At 36.4% G+C, this 16,245-nt stretch overlaps 1 protein-coding gene across 7 annotated transcripts in view; it reads left to right on the top strand.

The window, feature by feature from the left end:
* TNIK (TRAF2 and NCK interacting kinase) overlaps nucleotides 1-13,681 on the top strand; it is a 341,628-nt gene extending 327,947 nt beyond the window's left edge. For all 7 annotated transcript variants that reach the window (XM_087965315.1, XM_087965313.1, XM_087965318.1 and 4 more), the window contains 7 exons: nucleotides 415-558; nucleotides 5,860-5,994; nucleotides 7,306-7,406; nucleotides 9,626-9,775; nucleotides 10,600-10,759; nucleotides 11,356-11,495; nucleotides 12,935-13,681. In XM_087965315.1, the coding sequence (XP_087821441.1) occupies nucleotides 415-558; nucleotides 5,860-5,994; nucleotides 7,306-7,406; nucleotides 9,626-9,775; nucleotides 10,600-10,759; nucleotides 11,356-11,495; nucleotides 12,935-13,018 (914 nt within the window). In that variant the 3' untranslated portion in view covers nucleotides 13,019-13,681. The remainder of the gene's footprint in view (nucleotides 1-414; nucleotides 559-5,859; nucleotides 5,995-7,305; nucleotides 7,407-9,625; nucleotides 9,776-10,599; nucleotides 10,760-11,355; nucleotides 11,496-12,934) is intronic.
* The last annotated feature ends 2,564 nt before the right edge of the window (nucleotides 13,682-16,245 follow it).

Genomic DNA, 16,245 nt, shown 5'->3' with positions numbered 1-16,245 from the left:
ACAAGTCTTAAAGCTGTCAAGTTTGAAGACCCCCCACCCCCACCCTAAGCAAATGAAGTGTATAGCCAATAGTGAGACCCTTGGTTCAAATGAATAAGATGGCCCAGCTTAAAATGGAAACAGATGTTTCTGATTATACTATTTTTTTTAATACCATTCATATAAAAATCCGGATTGCAAAAACAGTCTTGAAGAGACATTCTTCACCCATTTTGCCTCATAGGATGATGAGCTGTTCCAAATGTGGTCATGCATTTTATAAAAACAATAAAAATGTTTCCTAAATATTACTTTCATCCTTATTTTTTAAAAAAATGATTTGCGAGTTAACTGCAGTGTTGCAGCTGTACTTTGATACCCATATTTTGTCATCGTTGACCCCAATTTTTGTTTCATCTCCTTTGCCTTATGTAGGTGTAAACTTGCTGGTGGGAACCGAGAATGGGCTTATGCTGTTGGATCGGAGCGGACAAGGAAAAGTGTACAATCTGATCAATAGGAGACGATTCCAACAAATGGACGTGTTAGAAGGCCTCAACGTCCTAGTAACTATCTCAGGTATAATCGCAAGACCATATCATGCTTCCATTATATTCCTGGTGTCTTCCAAACTTGTAATTCCATCTGTAGTGAAAGCCAAGGTGTATTTTGCAGGTTGCGATTAAAGAAGCCAGTAAGATTGGGACTGGATCATTCTGCGTTAGCAATGACTAGCATACGTTTAGATTCTAATTTCCCTTTCATTCAAACAAGAACAGGAGACCAGTTTTACCACAACCATCCTGTGTATCCTTCAGTCTGTTCCATGCCATTCCAGATGAATTGGAAAATTAAACCATTGTCAAATGGAACAGTAGATGTACAGTGTCCCATAAGCTACAGAAATAAACAAATAGTAGATTTTTTTTATTTCATTAAGAAGAAAACAGGCACGACGTCTTAAATCACTGCAACTGGCTCACATGAATGCATGAACCACCTCACTTACTGTATGTTCAAAAATAGCATATGCTGACACGCAGATCTGTGAAATCCTTGGATCAGTTCAGAGGGACCTGCTCAAATTGATTTGCTGATTTAAAAGATTCTGTTTGGTCAAATCACCTTCTAATGGAGCCCTTAACTCTTAAGGCATCACTGTAGTGCAGGGCTGCCAAACTCCCAGTTTGCGGTGGGACGTATCACCCGCTGGCCATGCCCATGCCCAGTTTAGCAAAGGGGGGGGAAAGTCCTGATACGTCACGTGATGCCACCGCAACAACATGAGTTTGACATCCCTGCTCTAGTGGATAGCTTGGCCTCAGCACTCACCCAGATCAGATTGTCTCTTCTCTTTGTGAAAGACTCTGCTTCCAATATGGCTTGTTTCTTTAGTACTTTTATCAGGTTTTCACCCTTCTGGGCTGCCAAGATGAGATGATAGAGTAAAGCAGGGGTGTCCAACCTTGGCAACTTTAAGACTTGTGGACTTCAACTCCCAGAATTCCTCAGCCAGCTTTGCTGGCTGAGGAATTCTGGGAGTTGAAGTCCACAAGTCTTAAAGTTGCCACGGTTGGACACCCCTGGAGTAAAGGATCTTAGGCTTTGCGCTTTTCACTGAAAATTCTCCTTGCTCCCTCGCTTGCTAACTTTAAGTAGTCATAAAATTGATTAAATATTCATAATCACAAAGCAATAGATAATTATCTGTAATTTCTGTTCACTAAAGCAGCAATAGGTAAATGGTACTATCAGGATACATGGCCATTGACCATGCAAGCTAAATTAGAAGAGTGATTTTTTTTAAATATAATTTATATTAAGAATTCTGATTACAATATAAAAAAATGATACAAACTAAACATAAAGAGAAGAGGAAATACAGTTTTCACTAATGTTAATATAGTCTTCACTAATTTCTGGCTCTATTCTTCCAAGATCTTTAATATTTCTGATGCATGTTTTATTTTTGCAATTCTGTGTGTCCAGTTTTAACTGAAATCAAGAACAGGCTCCTATTTTTTTCCTTCTGTTTAGATTCTTTAGTCCCTCTTGTGTCTAGTTTCTAAAATTGTAAAGTAACTTATCTTTGTTATGACTTACAATAGTCGGGATAACCAAAATTAATCCATTTCCTAGGAGAAATTATTTATTTTTCATAATTAATTCCAAAATCCTACAACGGCAATCATTATTTCAAATTTATCTTCATTTTATAACTTTCTTAGATCAATATTACGTTTAGCTTTTTCTGTTTATTTCAAATTCTTTAAGTTCTTAAGCTTATAATTAATTTTCTGTTTGTTCAGAGTTGAAGATAAACTGGCCAGTGAAGGTTTTTCAAACGTGTCATTCCAAAGAACACTAATAGATTTAAGATGGTTAATTGGCAATTTCCAAAAGTAAAGAAAAAGTGAGGTTAGTGTCCCTCAAAAGGCTTGCAAGCAAGAGGACTATAATCCCTTTGGCCATCAGTGCTAATACTCATGGAAAATAATTGTCCTCCTCTGATTGTGTGTAAAGTAGCCATCTGGAATATATGTGAGTAATCTCTCATTCTCTGTTTAACTGGAGAGATTCTAAGGGACGTGTGAGCCCATCAGTTCCTTGGTCTTTGCCATGTTCACCAGCTCCACTTTCTTTTTTTAAACAAATTTTATTCAATTTTTCACATAAAAACAAAAAAATCTTTTTAGTGGACAACATATTTCCAGGTCATCACTTTTACATACAAATATGACAGTAGTTATACATTCATATATGCATACTTAATTCTATTATTACCTTTTCCATTTCAAACTTTCCGAAAGGAGAGAAACAAGCAAATTAATCCTAGTCTCTTACATTAATCTCAATCAAAACATCTTTTCGTTCCATTTCAATTATTTCAAATATAATCCTTTAATATTTATTTTAAAAATAAAAGTAACAATATATGTTTGCCTAATAAAAAAAAAGTTACCAATGTCTCTCCTTCCTTTTAATAGTCTATATTAGCTTATTAATTTAAGTAGTTCTTTAATCTGTCATATTTTCTTTCCATCACACATTCTTTCTATAGATTCTAGATTAATACAAGTTTTAACACAAAAGAAAAAGAAACAAGTATAAGTTTCCCCCCTTTTACTGCTTTGAGTGTGACACCTCAGTGGTTAAAATATACCTTTATTCCCCCATCTTAATTCCCAATAAACCATTATTTTTAAGTAGTTACAATAATAATCATTACATCTTTTCATTTGGATTCCACAACATATTTTCCCCCCTTAATTTTATTTCTAATTTCAAAAGAAGTAAAAGGGAAAAAATTGACTATTAAATTTCTGGTCACTGATATTAACCTCATTTTTAAACATCTACACATCCATTTCAATTATTACAATTTCTTCAATAAACCTTAACTTTTCTTTTGAGAATAAAAATAAAGATATATATTCATCTAATAAGAGTTATCAGTATCTATCCCTCCTTTAATAATCTATATTACCCTATTTTTAAGTATTTTTTTTAATTGCAAATATATTCTTGTTACCCCTTGTCACCCTGCAGAATCCCCTTTTTAATTCATCAACCATTATCTCTGAAAAAACGATTTCTTTTCATCATTTTACTATTTCCATAGTTCTTTATTTCATGCACCTGTTTCTTACTGCCTCTCCTCCCCCTCTTTTTCCCATATCTTTTCTCATTCCGGTTTATATCCCTCTCTTTCTTGATATCTTCCTTTCCCCTTTTCTGCTGGATCTTTCTACCTCTCCTAATTTCACAGGTATTCCCCTTTTTGATTACTTTCTTAAATCTCAACTTTTTAGCCTTCCTTCTTTCCCCTCGCCTTTGTGGTGTTCTTTGTGTCAATTGTCTATTTAAGATGGCTTCTCCTTGAATCGACTCCTCCTCCTCTGAAGTTCTTTCTTCTTGTTCTTCAATCGCCATTTCCATTTCTTCTAACACAGAGCAAAGTGATTCGCCTCTTTCCTGTAGTAATTCTCTCATATTTTTGAGTTCCATTTTTAATTCACGAAGAGATATCATCATTACACACTCTTATATTTTATAATCGTTGAAGTCCACAAAAAACACTTCTACTTTCCTTCTTTCTTCTTCCAGTTTTCTAAAGTTCTCAATTGTTCCAGGCCAGGGTCTATACCAAAAACGTCAATCAATCCCACAATCAGTCTTTCCTTGCTTCTTTCTTTATTCTGGTTCAGCTTTCACTTTCTAAGGTTCTTACTTTGTTTCAATATTTCTTTAACATTATATCAACCCAAGTTCATACAGAAACAGGATGCTTTCCCTTTTCTTTGGGTTCAAGTTTTTGTCAGAAGATGGCACTCTCCGTTATGCAAAGTCCTCACCTTTTTCCCTATTTTTTTATTTAGGGTTTTTCGAACCTCAATATTCCAGCACAATCCAGTCTCCAATTTGTAAATTTTATTATTATTATTTTTTGACAATCTTAAGTCCAGCTTTATTTTATGCCTGTTTATTGCCGAAATATTTTAGTCCAATTTAATTAAGTCTTTAGTTCCGGCTTCTTCCTTTCCCGGTTCGAAGCCCCGCTTAGCTGTCAAAATTATTTTCTTATTTTTTTTCCTGTCCCTTTGTATTTCCGCCACTCACTTTTCTTTTCTTAAAAGTTCAATGTTACCTAAATCCCGGGGTACTTTTTGTTTAGTTATTTCGCCCAATTGTCCTGGTTCAGATGTTATCTACCTCTTTCTTCTCTCCTGCACAAATCTTAATCCAGCTGAGTCCTCCTCTTCGGGGTGGCCATTTTAGACCACCGCTTCAGTCGTCTTCGGGGGAAAAAGACCAAGCCCAGAAGGGGAGATTCTCCCCTCAACCTGGCTTGTGGCTTCCCCTTACTCCACCGCCCCTCCAAGGCAGCTTCAGCCCCTAATCGCAATGATCGGGGCTCTCCAACAAAAGAGCACGGACCATAGCCACGGACAGTCGCAATCTACGGTCCGTCAGTGAGGAGGGCTCAACCCAGAAGCTCATTCATCAGCTCCACTTTCACAGACATCTTCAGTTTGCCGTATCTCTCCTGGAGGACCTCACCATACCTTCCCCAGAAATCCCTGGATTCAGAAGCATGTTGATGTGTTTAATAACTGGAGGGCATCAGTTTGACTGTGTCTGTAGTAGAAAAGCCAGCAGTGGCCATTTTTAATACATGGTGATAAAACATTTTAGTATTCAGGAAGACTAGCACAAGCATATTGTAATGTTCCAAAAGGATTTGTCCACTTGGGTGAGATAGAGGGTAGAAAAGAGAATTCTTAATTGGCCAAGTGTGATTGGATACACAAGGAATTTGTCTCAGGTGCATAAGCTCTCAGTGTACATAAAAGATTTAAGTGATGAATCATGATCATAGTCATCATAAATACATTCATCATGAATCATAAGATATAACACAGTGATAGTCATAGGATACTAAATAAGCAATCAAAATCATACTAGGAAACTAAATAAAACAATATAAATTGTAAGATACAAGCAGGTTGGTAGCAATTGTTTTTTCTGCAGTTCTAATTATCAGTTGATGTCTGTGTCTGTCTTGTTTGGTTGCAGAGCCAACCAGGACAGTTATAGAGGTGCAGATGACAGACTCAATAATTACAGAATTGTAATTGTAAATAATTGTAAATAAATACAGAATGAAATAGGAAGCACCCCTGGTGATGCATATGTGTATTGTGGATTTTAAAAAATACAGCTTATATCCCCCAAATTAACTTGCTTGAACATAATAATGAAACAGGAAAAAGCAAATGAATGAAACATATTGTCTATAGTTGGTGAAATCATCTACCTACCTACCTACCTATCTATCTGTCTATCTATCATTAAAAAATGAGCTATGTGTCTCAACAGGAAAGAAGAATAAGCTTCGAGTTTACTACCTTTCATGGTTAAGAAATAGAATATTGCACAATGATCCAGAGGTAGAAAAGAAACAAGGCTGGATCACTGTAGGTGATTTGGAAGGGTGCATCCATTATAAAGTTGGTAAGTATAAATCAATTACACAAGTACTGATGGAAGCTCTTTTGGGTGCAGAGCACATGAACTCATAAAATCAGTATTCCTACCACATAAGTCCTATGTAGCAAACTATGTTCTTGGGGCATTGGTAACAATCCCTAAATCTTCCATAGAAGCCTTGATGTGTCTAATCCAGCAATTGCAGAAACAGTTTTCTGAAACAAGATGGATGGTGATGTACAACACATCATAAATTATCCTCTACCTGATTCACAGGACCTATTATTGTGGGGGTTGAATGTGCCCATATTGGACTTGTTATGGATTGGTTGGTTTTCCAGTGTCGTTCTCAATTCATATATGTAAAATTGGACCATGAGTGAAATAGGCAAGCATTGTCTTAATTTCCCAATTTCCCTAAAACATTAATCAATAAATGAATCTCTTAGTTCTTGTCAAGTAGTTGAAAGCATTGCAGTGACAAGATCCACATCAAGGGGTTTTTTTGGAGGAGGGGAAGTGGTTGATTTCAATAGACTTACTTTGTTTTGGCAAAATTTGCTGAAGTTACTATTTTAAATCAATTACTTTCATTATCGTAAACAATATTTTTGGCTCACCATGTTCTAACCTTAAATCTTATATTACTTACTGAAGGAATGTAGACAGTCCTCTACTTACAAACAGGTTATGTTCCAAGAAGCTGATTGTAGGTCCATTTTGTTTGTAAGTCCAACTAAATATAAAAACATGCACAGTATAGTTCATATCTTAGACAATTGTCAGGTAGGCCTTAATATCTGACGGCAATGGATGACCGAATGGGGTAGCATTCAAAATGGCATACATTCAACCTCCCAATGTGTGAGATATGTATGCAGCACACCATAAATTAACCCCTTCCTATATTTTCCTACTTTCAGAGACCTTCTAGATTGGGGTTTGTTGGTATTGGTGAAAGTAACTAAAAAGTTTATAAGAAGTCTGTATTAAAGATAGTGTCATGTGTGAAATTACTTTTCTCAGCTTAAATCCAGTTTTCTTCCAGATACTGCATGCCTTTCTTCAAATGCCTGCATTTGTATTAATTGGAGTTCTCTAATTACTATAAAGGCTCAAAACATGTTGCCACCTTTAATTTGCTTAAGATAGGGCAACCATATGAGTGACAAATAGACAAGTAAATTAAAATGGTTGCCTTCATGTGTAAAGGATATCCAGGCTTATGAAGGAGCCTGATTCTGATTTTCTATGCTCTTTTTTTAATGATTTATTTTTGTACTTCAGTTTAGGTAAATAGGATATTTTTAAATTTTATTTTTATTTCAATTTTAGTGAAATATGAGAGAATCAAGTTCTTGGTGATTGCCTTAAAGAATGCTGTAGAGATATATGCTTGGGCTCCTAAACCTTATCACAAGTTTATGGCATTTAAGGTATGTTTTGTGTTTTGTGTCACCCCAAAAATACTCATACATTTATTAATGGGGGTTTTTTTCAGATAAAAATGTCTGTTATTCAATACTGGTATTTAGCTACCTATAGCAAATAATCACCCTTGGCAAAAAAAAAAAAAAAAACCTCATTAGAGCCGCTTTTCTTACTCACTAAAGTTCTTAGCAAGCAAATCTGATTATGCCACTATTAAATTGCTAGCTGTGCTCTAACTGGATGCCATGCTTGATGGGGCTGCATATGTATCTGAATGTCTGTAAGATTCAGCACTTCAGTAATGTCCTGGATTTTGCAAAAATCGCAGTCCATATAGTTAGCCATTTGATTTAAGATTTAAGTGATAGCTCCTTCCATCTTAGGACAAGAGCTAGAATAATGACCCAAGCTACTCTACTACAATCTGTACATCCCAAAGAGGCCTAATGAGTACTTGGAACAATTTGATAAAATTGAACCATTTTTTTTTTCTTAGATTATTTCCCTTTTTTGACTTTTTTGTAACAATGTTGCTCTTCGCTAAGGAATTTAAAAGCAAATATTTATTTATTATTTATTTATTTGATTTGTCAATCACTTACAAGGTGATAGGTATAAGAGTAAACATGAGTATGAATACAGGAAATAGGTACGGATAAATGGGGACAATAGAACAGGGACGGTAGGCACGATGGTGCACTTATGTATGCCCCTTACAGACCTCTTAGGAATAGGGTGAGGTCAATAGTGGATAGTTTTAAGGTTAAAGGATGGGGTTTGAGGATGTAACAACAGAGTCAGGTAGTGCATTCCAGGCATTGACCACTCTGTTGCTGAAGTTGGACTTTCTGCAATCAAGTTTGGAGCGGTTTACATTGAGTTTGTATCTGTTGTGTGCTCTTGTATTGTTGCGGTTGAAGCTGAAGTAGTCATTGACTGGTAGGACATTGTAGCAGATAATTTTGTGTACTATGCTTAAGTCCAGCCATAAGGCAGTGTAGTTCTTGGTTGTCTTAAGCCCAAAATTTCAAGGCTGGTGGTGTAGGGTATTCTGTTGCAAGCAGAGGAGTGTAGTACTCTTCTCGTGAAATAATTCTGGACTCGCTCAATTGTATTAATGTCTGATATACAGTGTGGATTCCAGACAGATGAGCTATATTTGAGTATTGGTCTAGCAAAGGTTTTGTATGCCCTAGTTAGCAATTCTATATTTTTGGAGGAGAAGCTTCGTAAGATTAGGTTTACAACTCTTAATGCCTTTTTGGCAATGCTAACAGCATTGTCTTTTGATATAAGTACTCCAAGGTCCTTGACAGAGTGAGGGTCATCAATGAGGTCATATTTGCCTAGCTTGTATTTGGTGTACTGATTTTTTTTACCAATGTGTAGGACAGATAAATAAATAAATAAATAAATAAATAAATAGTGAAAGTGCACAGCCTCGTTAGTCCAAGAACTAAATGTGCTGGGTTTGAAATGCTCGTTTCAAAAAAGAAGTAACAATGCAACTCTCAAGATCTTCTGCACCTTGGATTAAATCAGAACCCAAAAGGGATTCCTATTTAGCTGTAGATACCCCTTTAATCCTAAAATCCTCTTTCTGTTCAGTTTTTAAGTGTAACAAAAGCTATAGAATTGTTGCAGCAGGGATGGGGGCAGAATTCAAGTTTCTTCTCCAGTCTGTATATCAGAACGTAATAAATAAATCACCCTGGTAGCCCTTGGAAAGTACAGTTTTCTTAAAGGGATTAAGAAATTCTTGTTCATGCATTGTGTGGAATGGGCTCACTCTCAAAAAAATCCTTCAAAATAAAGAAGCAAAACTCCCATGGAACTTTCCTATGGAATTTTAGACCTCCTTGCAATAGATCAATATATTTTAAAAAGCTTAATTTTGTCTAAATCTGCAGAGACTGTAAACTTGTAGACATAGAAGAGCACATTTTTAAAAGGAGAATATCAAACTGTCGCTTTGTTGCCACTGAATCCTAATTATTAAGATATTTATTTAATTTTTTTGCTTCTCACCAAAGAATCAACATATTAAAAATGTTAATTTTGTCTAAATCTGCAGAGACTGTAAACCAGTAAACATAGAAGAGCACATTTTTAAAAGGAGAATGTCAAGACTGTTGCTTTGTTGCCACTGAATTCTAATTATTAGGATATTTATTTACTTATTTTGCTGCTCACCCCAAAAAATTCACTGAGAGGATTTTAAAAGTCTTTTGCAGATCTTCAGCACAAACCATTGCTTGTTGACCTCACAGTAGAAGAAGGACAAAGGTTGAAAGTCATCTTTGGGTCACATACTGGTTTTCATGTTATTGATGTAGATTCAGGCAATTCTTACGACATCTACATACCATGTCATGTAAGTCTGAGGCTGCTCTGTGGTTACTTTTGTGAATGGGATGGGCAGGAAACCATAATAGTCTGATCCCATTTAGCCATAATTATTACTGATTGGATCTGTATTGTCTGTAAAGTCTTTGTTTCAAATTCTGTCATCAAAAGAAATAATTCAGCTGTAGAAACCTCTGGAGGGTCTTTATGATAGCTATAGCTTTGGAATGTCCTGCTGCAGAAAACTCTTCGTACTGTTTCCATTTATAGCTACATAATTTCTAACATTGAATGCTGCTGTTCAGTGCTGCTTCCATTTTTAACTGAATTGGATATTTAATTTTGTTTTATTAGTTAAAGAATCTTTTTTTTTTTGCCCACAAACAGCTATGAACATGTTTTTGCAAACTAGCAGAATAGCATATCGAATATAAAATGCAATTAAGTGGAACCACTTAAGCCAGAATTTCTCTGCTAATATTAATGGATTTAAACAAGAATATATCCAAATGTGTGTCTCAGATATTAAACAAACTTAATTTGAGCCTGAGCTTTAAGAAGCTTCCCGTTATTCCCAGAGCTCTTATACTTTGTCAGCCAAGTTTTGATAAACCTTCTGTCTTATGAGTAGACTATAGCATAACTCTGGCAAGCTTGTCAGAAGACATAGCCAATGTGCAGTCAGAAATCCTGCAAGCACATATATAATATGTAATATTATAATATCACTGGACTGATGATTGATCTGCTTATTTTCCAAAGGAAAGTGACCTATACCAAAGCAAGTTGGCTCTTCTTATCCTGAAAATGTGACTTAATGTTGATTTGGGGGATCTTCTGTTCTATATACAGATTCAGGGCAATATTACACCTCATGCCATTGTCATCTTACCCAAGACGGATGGAATGGAAATGCTTGTGTGCTATGAGGACGAAGGGGTATACGTTAATACCTATGGACGCATAACAAAAGATGTGGTGCTTCAGTGGGGAGAAATGCCCACTTCAGTGGGTATGTCAGTTCTTCCTCCTCCTTCTCCTCCTCCTCCTCCTTCTTCTCTTTAAAGGCAAAGAAAGCAGTGACATAGATTGATATATTTAGAGTGAGGTAAGCAAGAATTACGCTGTCAAATTGTGGTGTTGGAGAAGACTCTTGAGAGTCCTTTGGACTGCAAGGAGGTCAAATCAGTCAATCAATCCTGACTGTCCTTTGGGCCACCAAATGAGAAAAGAGGACTCATAGGAAAAGACCTTGATGTTGGGAAAGACTGAAAGCAAAAGGAGAAAGACATGGCAGAGGATGAGATGGTTAAATAGAGTCTTCAGTGGAGCAGGCATGAGTTTGAGTAGTGGAGGACAGGCGGCCTGAGGTACTAAGGTCTATCGGGTAGTGAAGAGTCGGACATACTTTAGCAACTGAACAATAGCAAAGTTAGAATTAGCTATTTTCCTATATTTTAATGATGGAATCAGGTTGATGTCTTGAACTTTGACCCTCTGACATTTCCATTGTGAATAATAATACCTGCTGGGGAAGCCATTTTGTTTTTTAATCAGAATATATTACAGAATGTTTATGAGTTGTCTGTTTGTTTCTTTTATGACAAGCCTATATTCACTCCAATCAAATAATGGGCTGGGGTGAGAAAGCTATTGAGATACGATCAGTGGAGACAGGCCATTTGGATGGAGTATTTATGCACAAGCGTGCCCAGCGGTTAAAATTTCTATGTGAAAGAAATGATAAGGTAAGTCTATTTTCAGGACTTTTAACTGCTTGGAGTCATTGTTCTCGAATCAGAGTGGATAGCCTCCACCCCCCAAGTGTTCTAACTCATTAGTTCTACCTGATTATGGGGATTTTATTTTAGAAACATATGTTCTGTACTAACATCTGGAGGAGCCAGAATGTTAGTCCACATCCTTCTCCCCAATACTGAACACTTGTTTGTTCTGAACTTCACAATCTCCCGATGTGCAGATTTTACATTTAGAATTCTCAGCAAAAAGCCATGCTTGCTGGGGAATTCTATGTTCTGAAGATATTACATCCCTTAAACGTTCTTTAAAATAGGCTGATTTATCTGCTTTGTTATTTGAGAGATACGCTGTAAAAATAAACAAGCATCACCTGCTTCCAGGTGTGAGTCAATTCAGAGTCTAAAATTCTGTAATCTATGTTTCAGTGTTGCATGGTTGCTAAACAGACACACGTGAAAAGCTTGTTTTGCTTAAAAAAAAATAGGAGCAAAGCTTTTTTTTCTTTTTAATAAAAAGAAATATATGAAACATTTGAGTACCACTCCACACAAAGAAATATTTCTTCCAGGTATTGCAAAACGCTCTGAAAACATGTTCTCATTTTATAAGAGGTCACATTTTTCACGCAATGTGGACTTACAAATAATTTCCAAATTTGAAAAGTAAAACATCAAGAGTTAAATGTACATAAATCCTACTGATAGCCCTCACACCCAAAATAAGCTTGTATAATCTCAGTCATTGAAAGAATCCAAAGGACTTCCAATATTTTATCAGATTCTCTCTTCAAAAAAGTATTAACAAGAGGCAGAGAAGTTTCTTTTTGAAAAATAAACATCCCCAAACCCAGCCCTTCTAAGGAAGATGAAAATTCTTGCAATCATCTTCTTCTATCCCAAACCCAATTTACAAAATATCCCTATTCGATAAAGTAATTAATATAACTATAGATTTTGCACTGATTTCCCTGATATCCATGGAGACTTTCAATCATCCAGGCCATGATTGACCCAAAGGTGGTTTTCCAAAAAGCAACTAGACTCTCTTGGGCTTTTTTTCCTTGAAAACATTTCGCTTCTCATCCAAGACTGAATGGTGGGGAATAGAAGGATTTATATTCTTTGCAGTCATCTGGTAATTAGCACTGATATAATCAGCTTGGTGCCCTCTATCACATATTGTATGGGAATTCTGGGAGTGTGGTCCAAAGACAGGGAGAATAGTTTTAAAAACTTATTCTGAGTTTTTTAAGATAAAAAGAGCAGACTGGATTGTTTAAACAAATAATCAAATGGAGAAATTTAACACATACATTTAATTAAGTCTCTGAGTCCTTCTGATTAAATACAGTATATGGAAGGAGGAAGAAATTGTGGGTTTTTTTTTTTTCACTTATATTTGATCAGAATGCTTTCTTTCCAAACAGGTATTTTTTGCATCGGTAAGATCAGGAGGAAGTAGCCAAGTATTTTTCATGACCCTGAACAGAAATTCCATGATGAACTGGTAATGAAAGGGCACTTGGTGCTTATTTTGATGCTAAGATCTATTAAATTTTGAAGGACATCTGAATTTGCAGAGTTACATTGTCAAAGCAAGCAAAGAAGAAGATATTGTGGATCCTGTAGCTTTCTTCGGGACCACCGTCTGCTCATGCAGCCACATTCTGAGAACACGAACACAGTTTTCCCATAAGGATTTCAGAATGCAGGCTTCTTCAAGATCCCAAGAATGCAACACTGTTTGAGCAGGGAAGGACCAACGCTGAAGAGGTTTAGCTGAATAAATCGCTCCAAGGTGTTCAAACTAAGCTGTGATAATAGAATCGGCTCTAGGGTTTTTAAAAATAATTATTATTATTTTTCCTTGATCCTGAGTTTGTAAGAATAGAGACTGGTCTTAAAGTTAAAACAGAATATCTGTTTTAATAATGTCTGCCTGTTAGCACCGATTATATAGTATGATGTAAGGCAGATCCCCCTGACCTGGTGTCTTTTAGGTGTGGTGGACTGGAGCTCCCATGATCATGGCTAGTGAGCCAAATGGGGTATGTTGGTTTGGAATGATGGGAGTTGTAATTAAACACATCTGTGGAAGTTAGGCTGAGAACTGCTGTTATAAAGTTATCACTTAAAACTGATGCAAGAGAGCACAATAAATGTACCATTTTTAATCTTTGTGTGAGAGGCCCTAACCATAGAGTGGCCATATTTTGTAAACTCTTTTTTCTTTTATGGACATTTGTGTGGGGATTATTTTGTTGTGGTTGTTTTTATTTTGTTTTGGTTTTTTTTGCAAACAGGTCAAGATATTTCAGATAAGAGTATAAATGAGATTTTGTCCCATTCCTTTGGGAAATTTAAGTGGCTAGACTCCTAGCTTTGGAGAATATAATATGAGCATGATAGAGTTAACTTTTTGTCAATCTTTCAGTTCATACTACTTCTTCCCCAGCCTGGCCATCTCCAGATGGGATGAGATGCCACCTCCCCAGATTCTCAGCCAGCAAGGTCATAAGCCAAATATGTCTGGCTGATCAATGCTCTTCTTTATAGATCTTTGCATAATGGTGCTCATTGATTAAACAAAAAACAAAAAAAACAGCAGTGCCATTCTTGTTAGTCATTCCCACTGGTTGCCTTTCTCCAAGCTGTAACGAAACGGTATCTCTAAATGGGAAGCTAATTGAAATATTGTAAGATTCCAAAGATTGGCTAAAGAATGCCCCTAGTAGCTTGATACATAAGGCATCTTAACTCGGATGTGTTTGAATCCAAATCATACCTATTCTGTACAGTTGTGCTTTACTTCGGGGGATTAGGGGGCATGATCCTTGTAGATACTGGTACGTTTTATTTCTTCCACTAAAAATTACAAAGAGACGACATCATTCCGATATTCCCAAGTTGGAAGTCCCAAATACAGATCAGTATTTTTTAATCTAATGGTGTTCTATTCTCAATATGGAAAATCTTAATAAAATATTCATCTCTCGGTACAAAGAAGTGCAGGAGAAGGAGAGCAGATTAAAGGAAGGTTTCATTGGTCAGTTACCTGATATTTAGATTTCATCTTTCTGCCCTTCGCCCATGTACCCATCTGTATAATGACCAACAAATGTGCAGAAGTATGTATGTTTTTAGTTTGAATTTATCTCTGTCTTTATATGCTTTGTTCAAATTATTTGTATTTTTAAATTCATTATTTCCACTGCCTCCAAGCCTGAATTCTCCCCCTGATCTCTGGATATAACATAATTGGATCTGTTTTGCTATTTTTAACCTACCTCATTTTATTTCTTATTTCTGTTTTTCTTTTCCTTATTAGCTCCCATAGATACTCGGAGAGTTTTAACTGGCCAGTCCAAGAAATAGCTGAGTATTCTGCAGAGGCCAGGTTTTTGAGAAGTGGAAAATTAACATCAAACTCTCTGTTTCCATTTCCCTCCCGCCCCTTTCAACCATTTCATAACTTCAGAATTTTGATCGTATATGCCAGTCGATGCTACTGTAGTCACAATGCATTGGTCCATGAGAGCAGTTGGCAAAGTCAACTGTCAAGAGAGGCTACCCCAAATTACTGGAAGCCAGGAGCTCAGAACATATTGCTATCATTGTGCATACATGAAGTTATGAGTTACAAGCTCAGTTAGTCTATGTTACACTTGAAAGTCATCAGAAGTCACTGACTTCTTGTAAATAGGCTTTCTGGATAGACATATGCAGCTGGATGGGAGAAATAATTGATATCCTTCTTAATGATACATTCCATCAGAAATAGACTCATGTTTGTCATCCCCATTCAACTCTATCTCACTACCTGGCCTAGAGAGATGATGGTGATAGCAGTGCTGGTGATATGTACAACCAGATGAACCTTTCAGGTTAAGCATGCTTTGTCATTAGTATTCAACATAATTGGTGCTTCCAAACTTTCTGAAAAAGTCTTGCTGGGCACCTTTAACACTTCATACTGTTTGGTGGCTTTTCTGTAATAAAACATGGCGGGAGGAGTTGGTGATCTTCTGTGACAGAAGGTCTATGTCAGAGGATCTTGTTTCTCTCCCCTTTTAAAAAGGGGCTAATATACAGAGTCAGACTCCCAACATTTGACACATGATCTCCAAGATGAACATTCAAACCCACTCTGCATGTATTCTGAGCTTCAAAATTGCACTCAGTCTATTTTTGGCTGAGCTCACAAAAGGGTTTAATTAGGATTCTTTCATTATGTTATTTAGTTAGGGTTTTGCAAGCCTGACGTTAATCCAACTTCTACAGATCAAATGATTAATTTATAGTCAATCATTACAACCAGAAAATTCCGTAACCTGATCTATAAAAGAGAGACAGCTTGGGCTAGAAACCAGGAGACCATGAGTTCTAGTCCTGCCTTAGTACAAAGCAACCTGGGTCACCTTAGGCCAGTCACATGGTTGCAGCCCTTGTAAGGAGGCAATGGCAAACCACTTGTAAAATCTTTCCAAGAAAACTACAGGGACTTACTGAGGCGGTCACCAGGAGACTGGCTCAAAATTAGATTTCTTGACATTACTTGCTAATGTCTTCTATAGCCTTGGACTTTCCTGGCTTCCTCTCTACATACAAAATCTGTACTGATTTTTGTGGTCAGCCAAGGTCAGCCAATGAAATATGCAAGTAATTTTAACAATAGATGTTTATCTCTACGTACTGCTACCGAGCCTCAAATGCTCTCCACTACTTGGCCTCTTTGCTT

This window comes from Notechis scutatus, chromosome 4 (assembly GCF_049901735.1).
Source record: "Notechis scutatus isolate UNSWTSFEM ecotype Mainland chromosome 4, rNotScu1.2, whole genome shotgun sequence".
Lineage (NCBI taxonomy): Eukaryota > Metazoa > Chordata > Lepidosauria > Squamata > Elapidae > Notechis > Notechis scutatus.
Note: the sequence above shows the minus strand (reverse complement) of the source record. Positions and strands in the feature narration are given on the sequence as shown.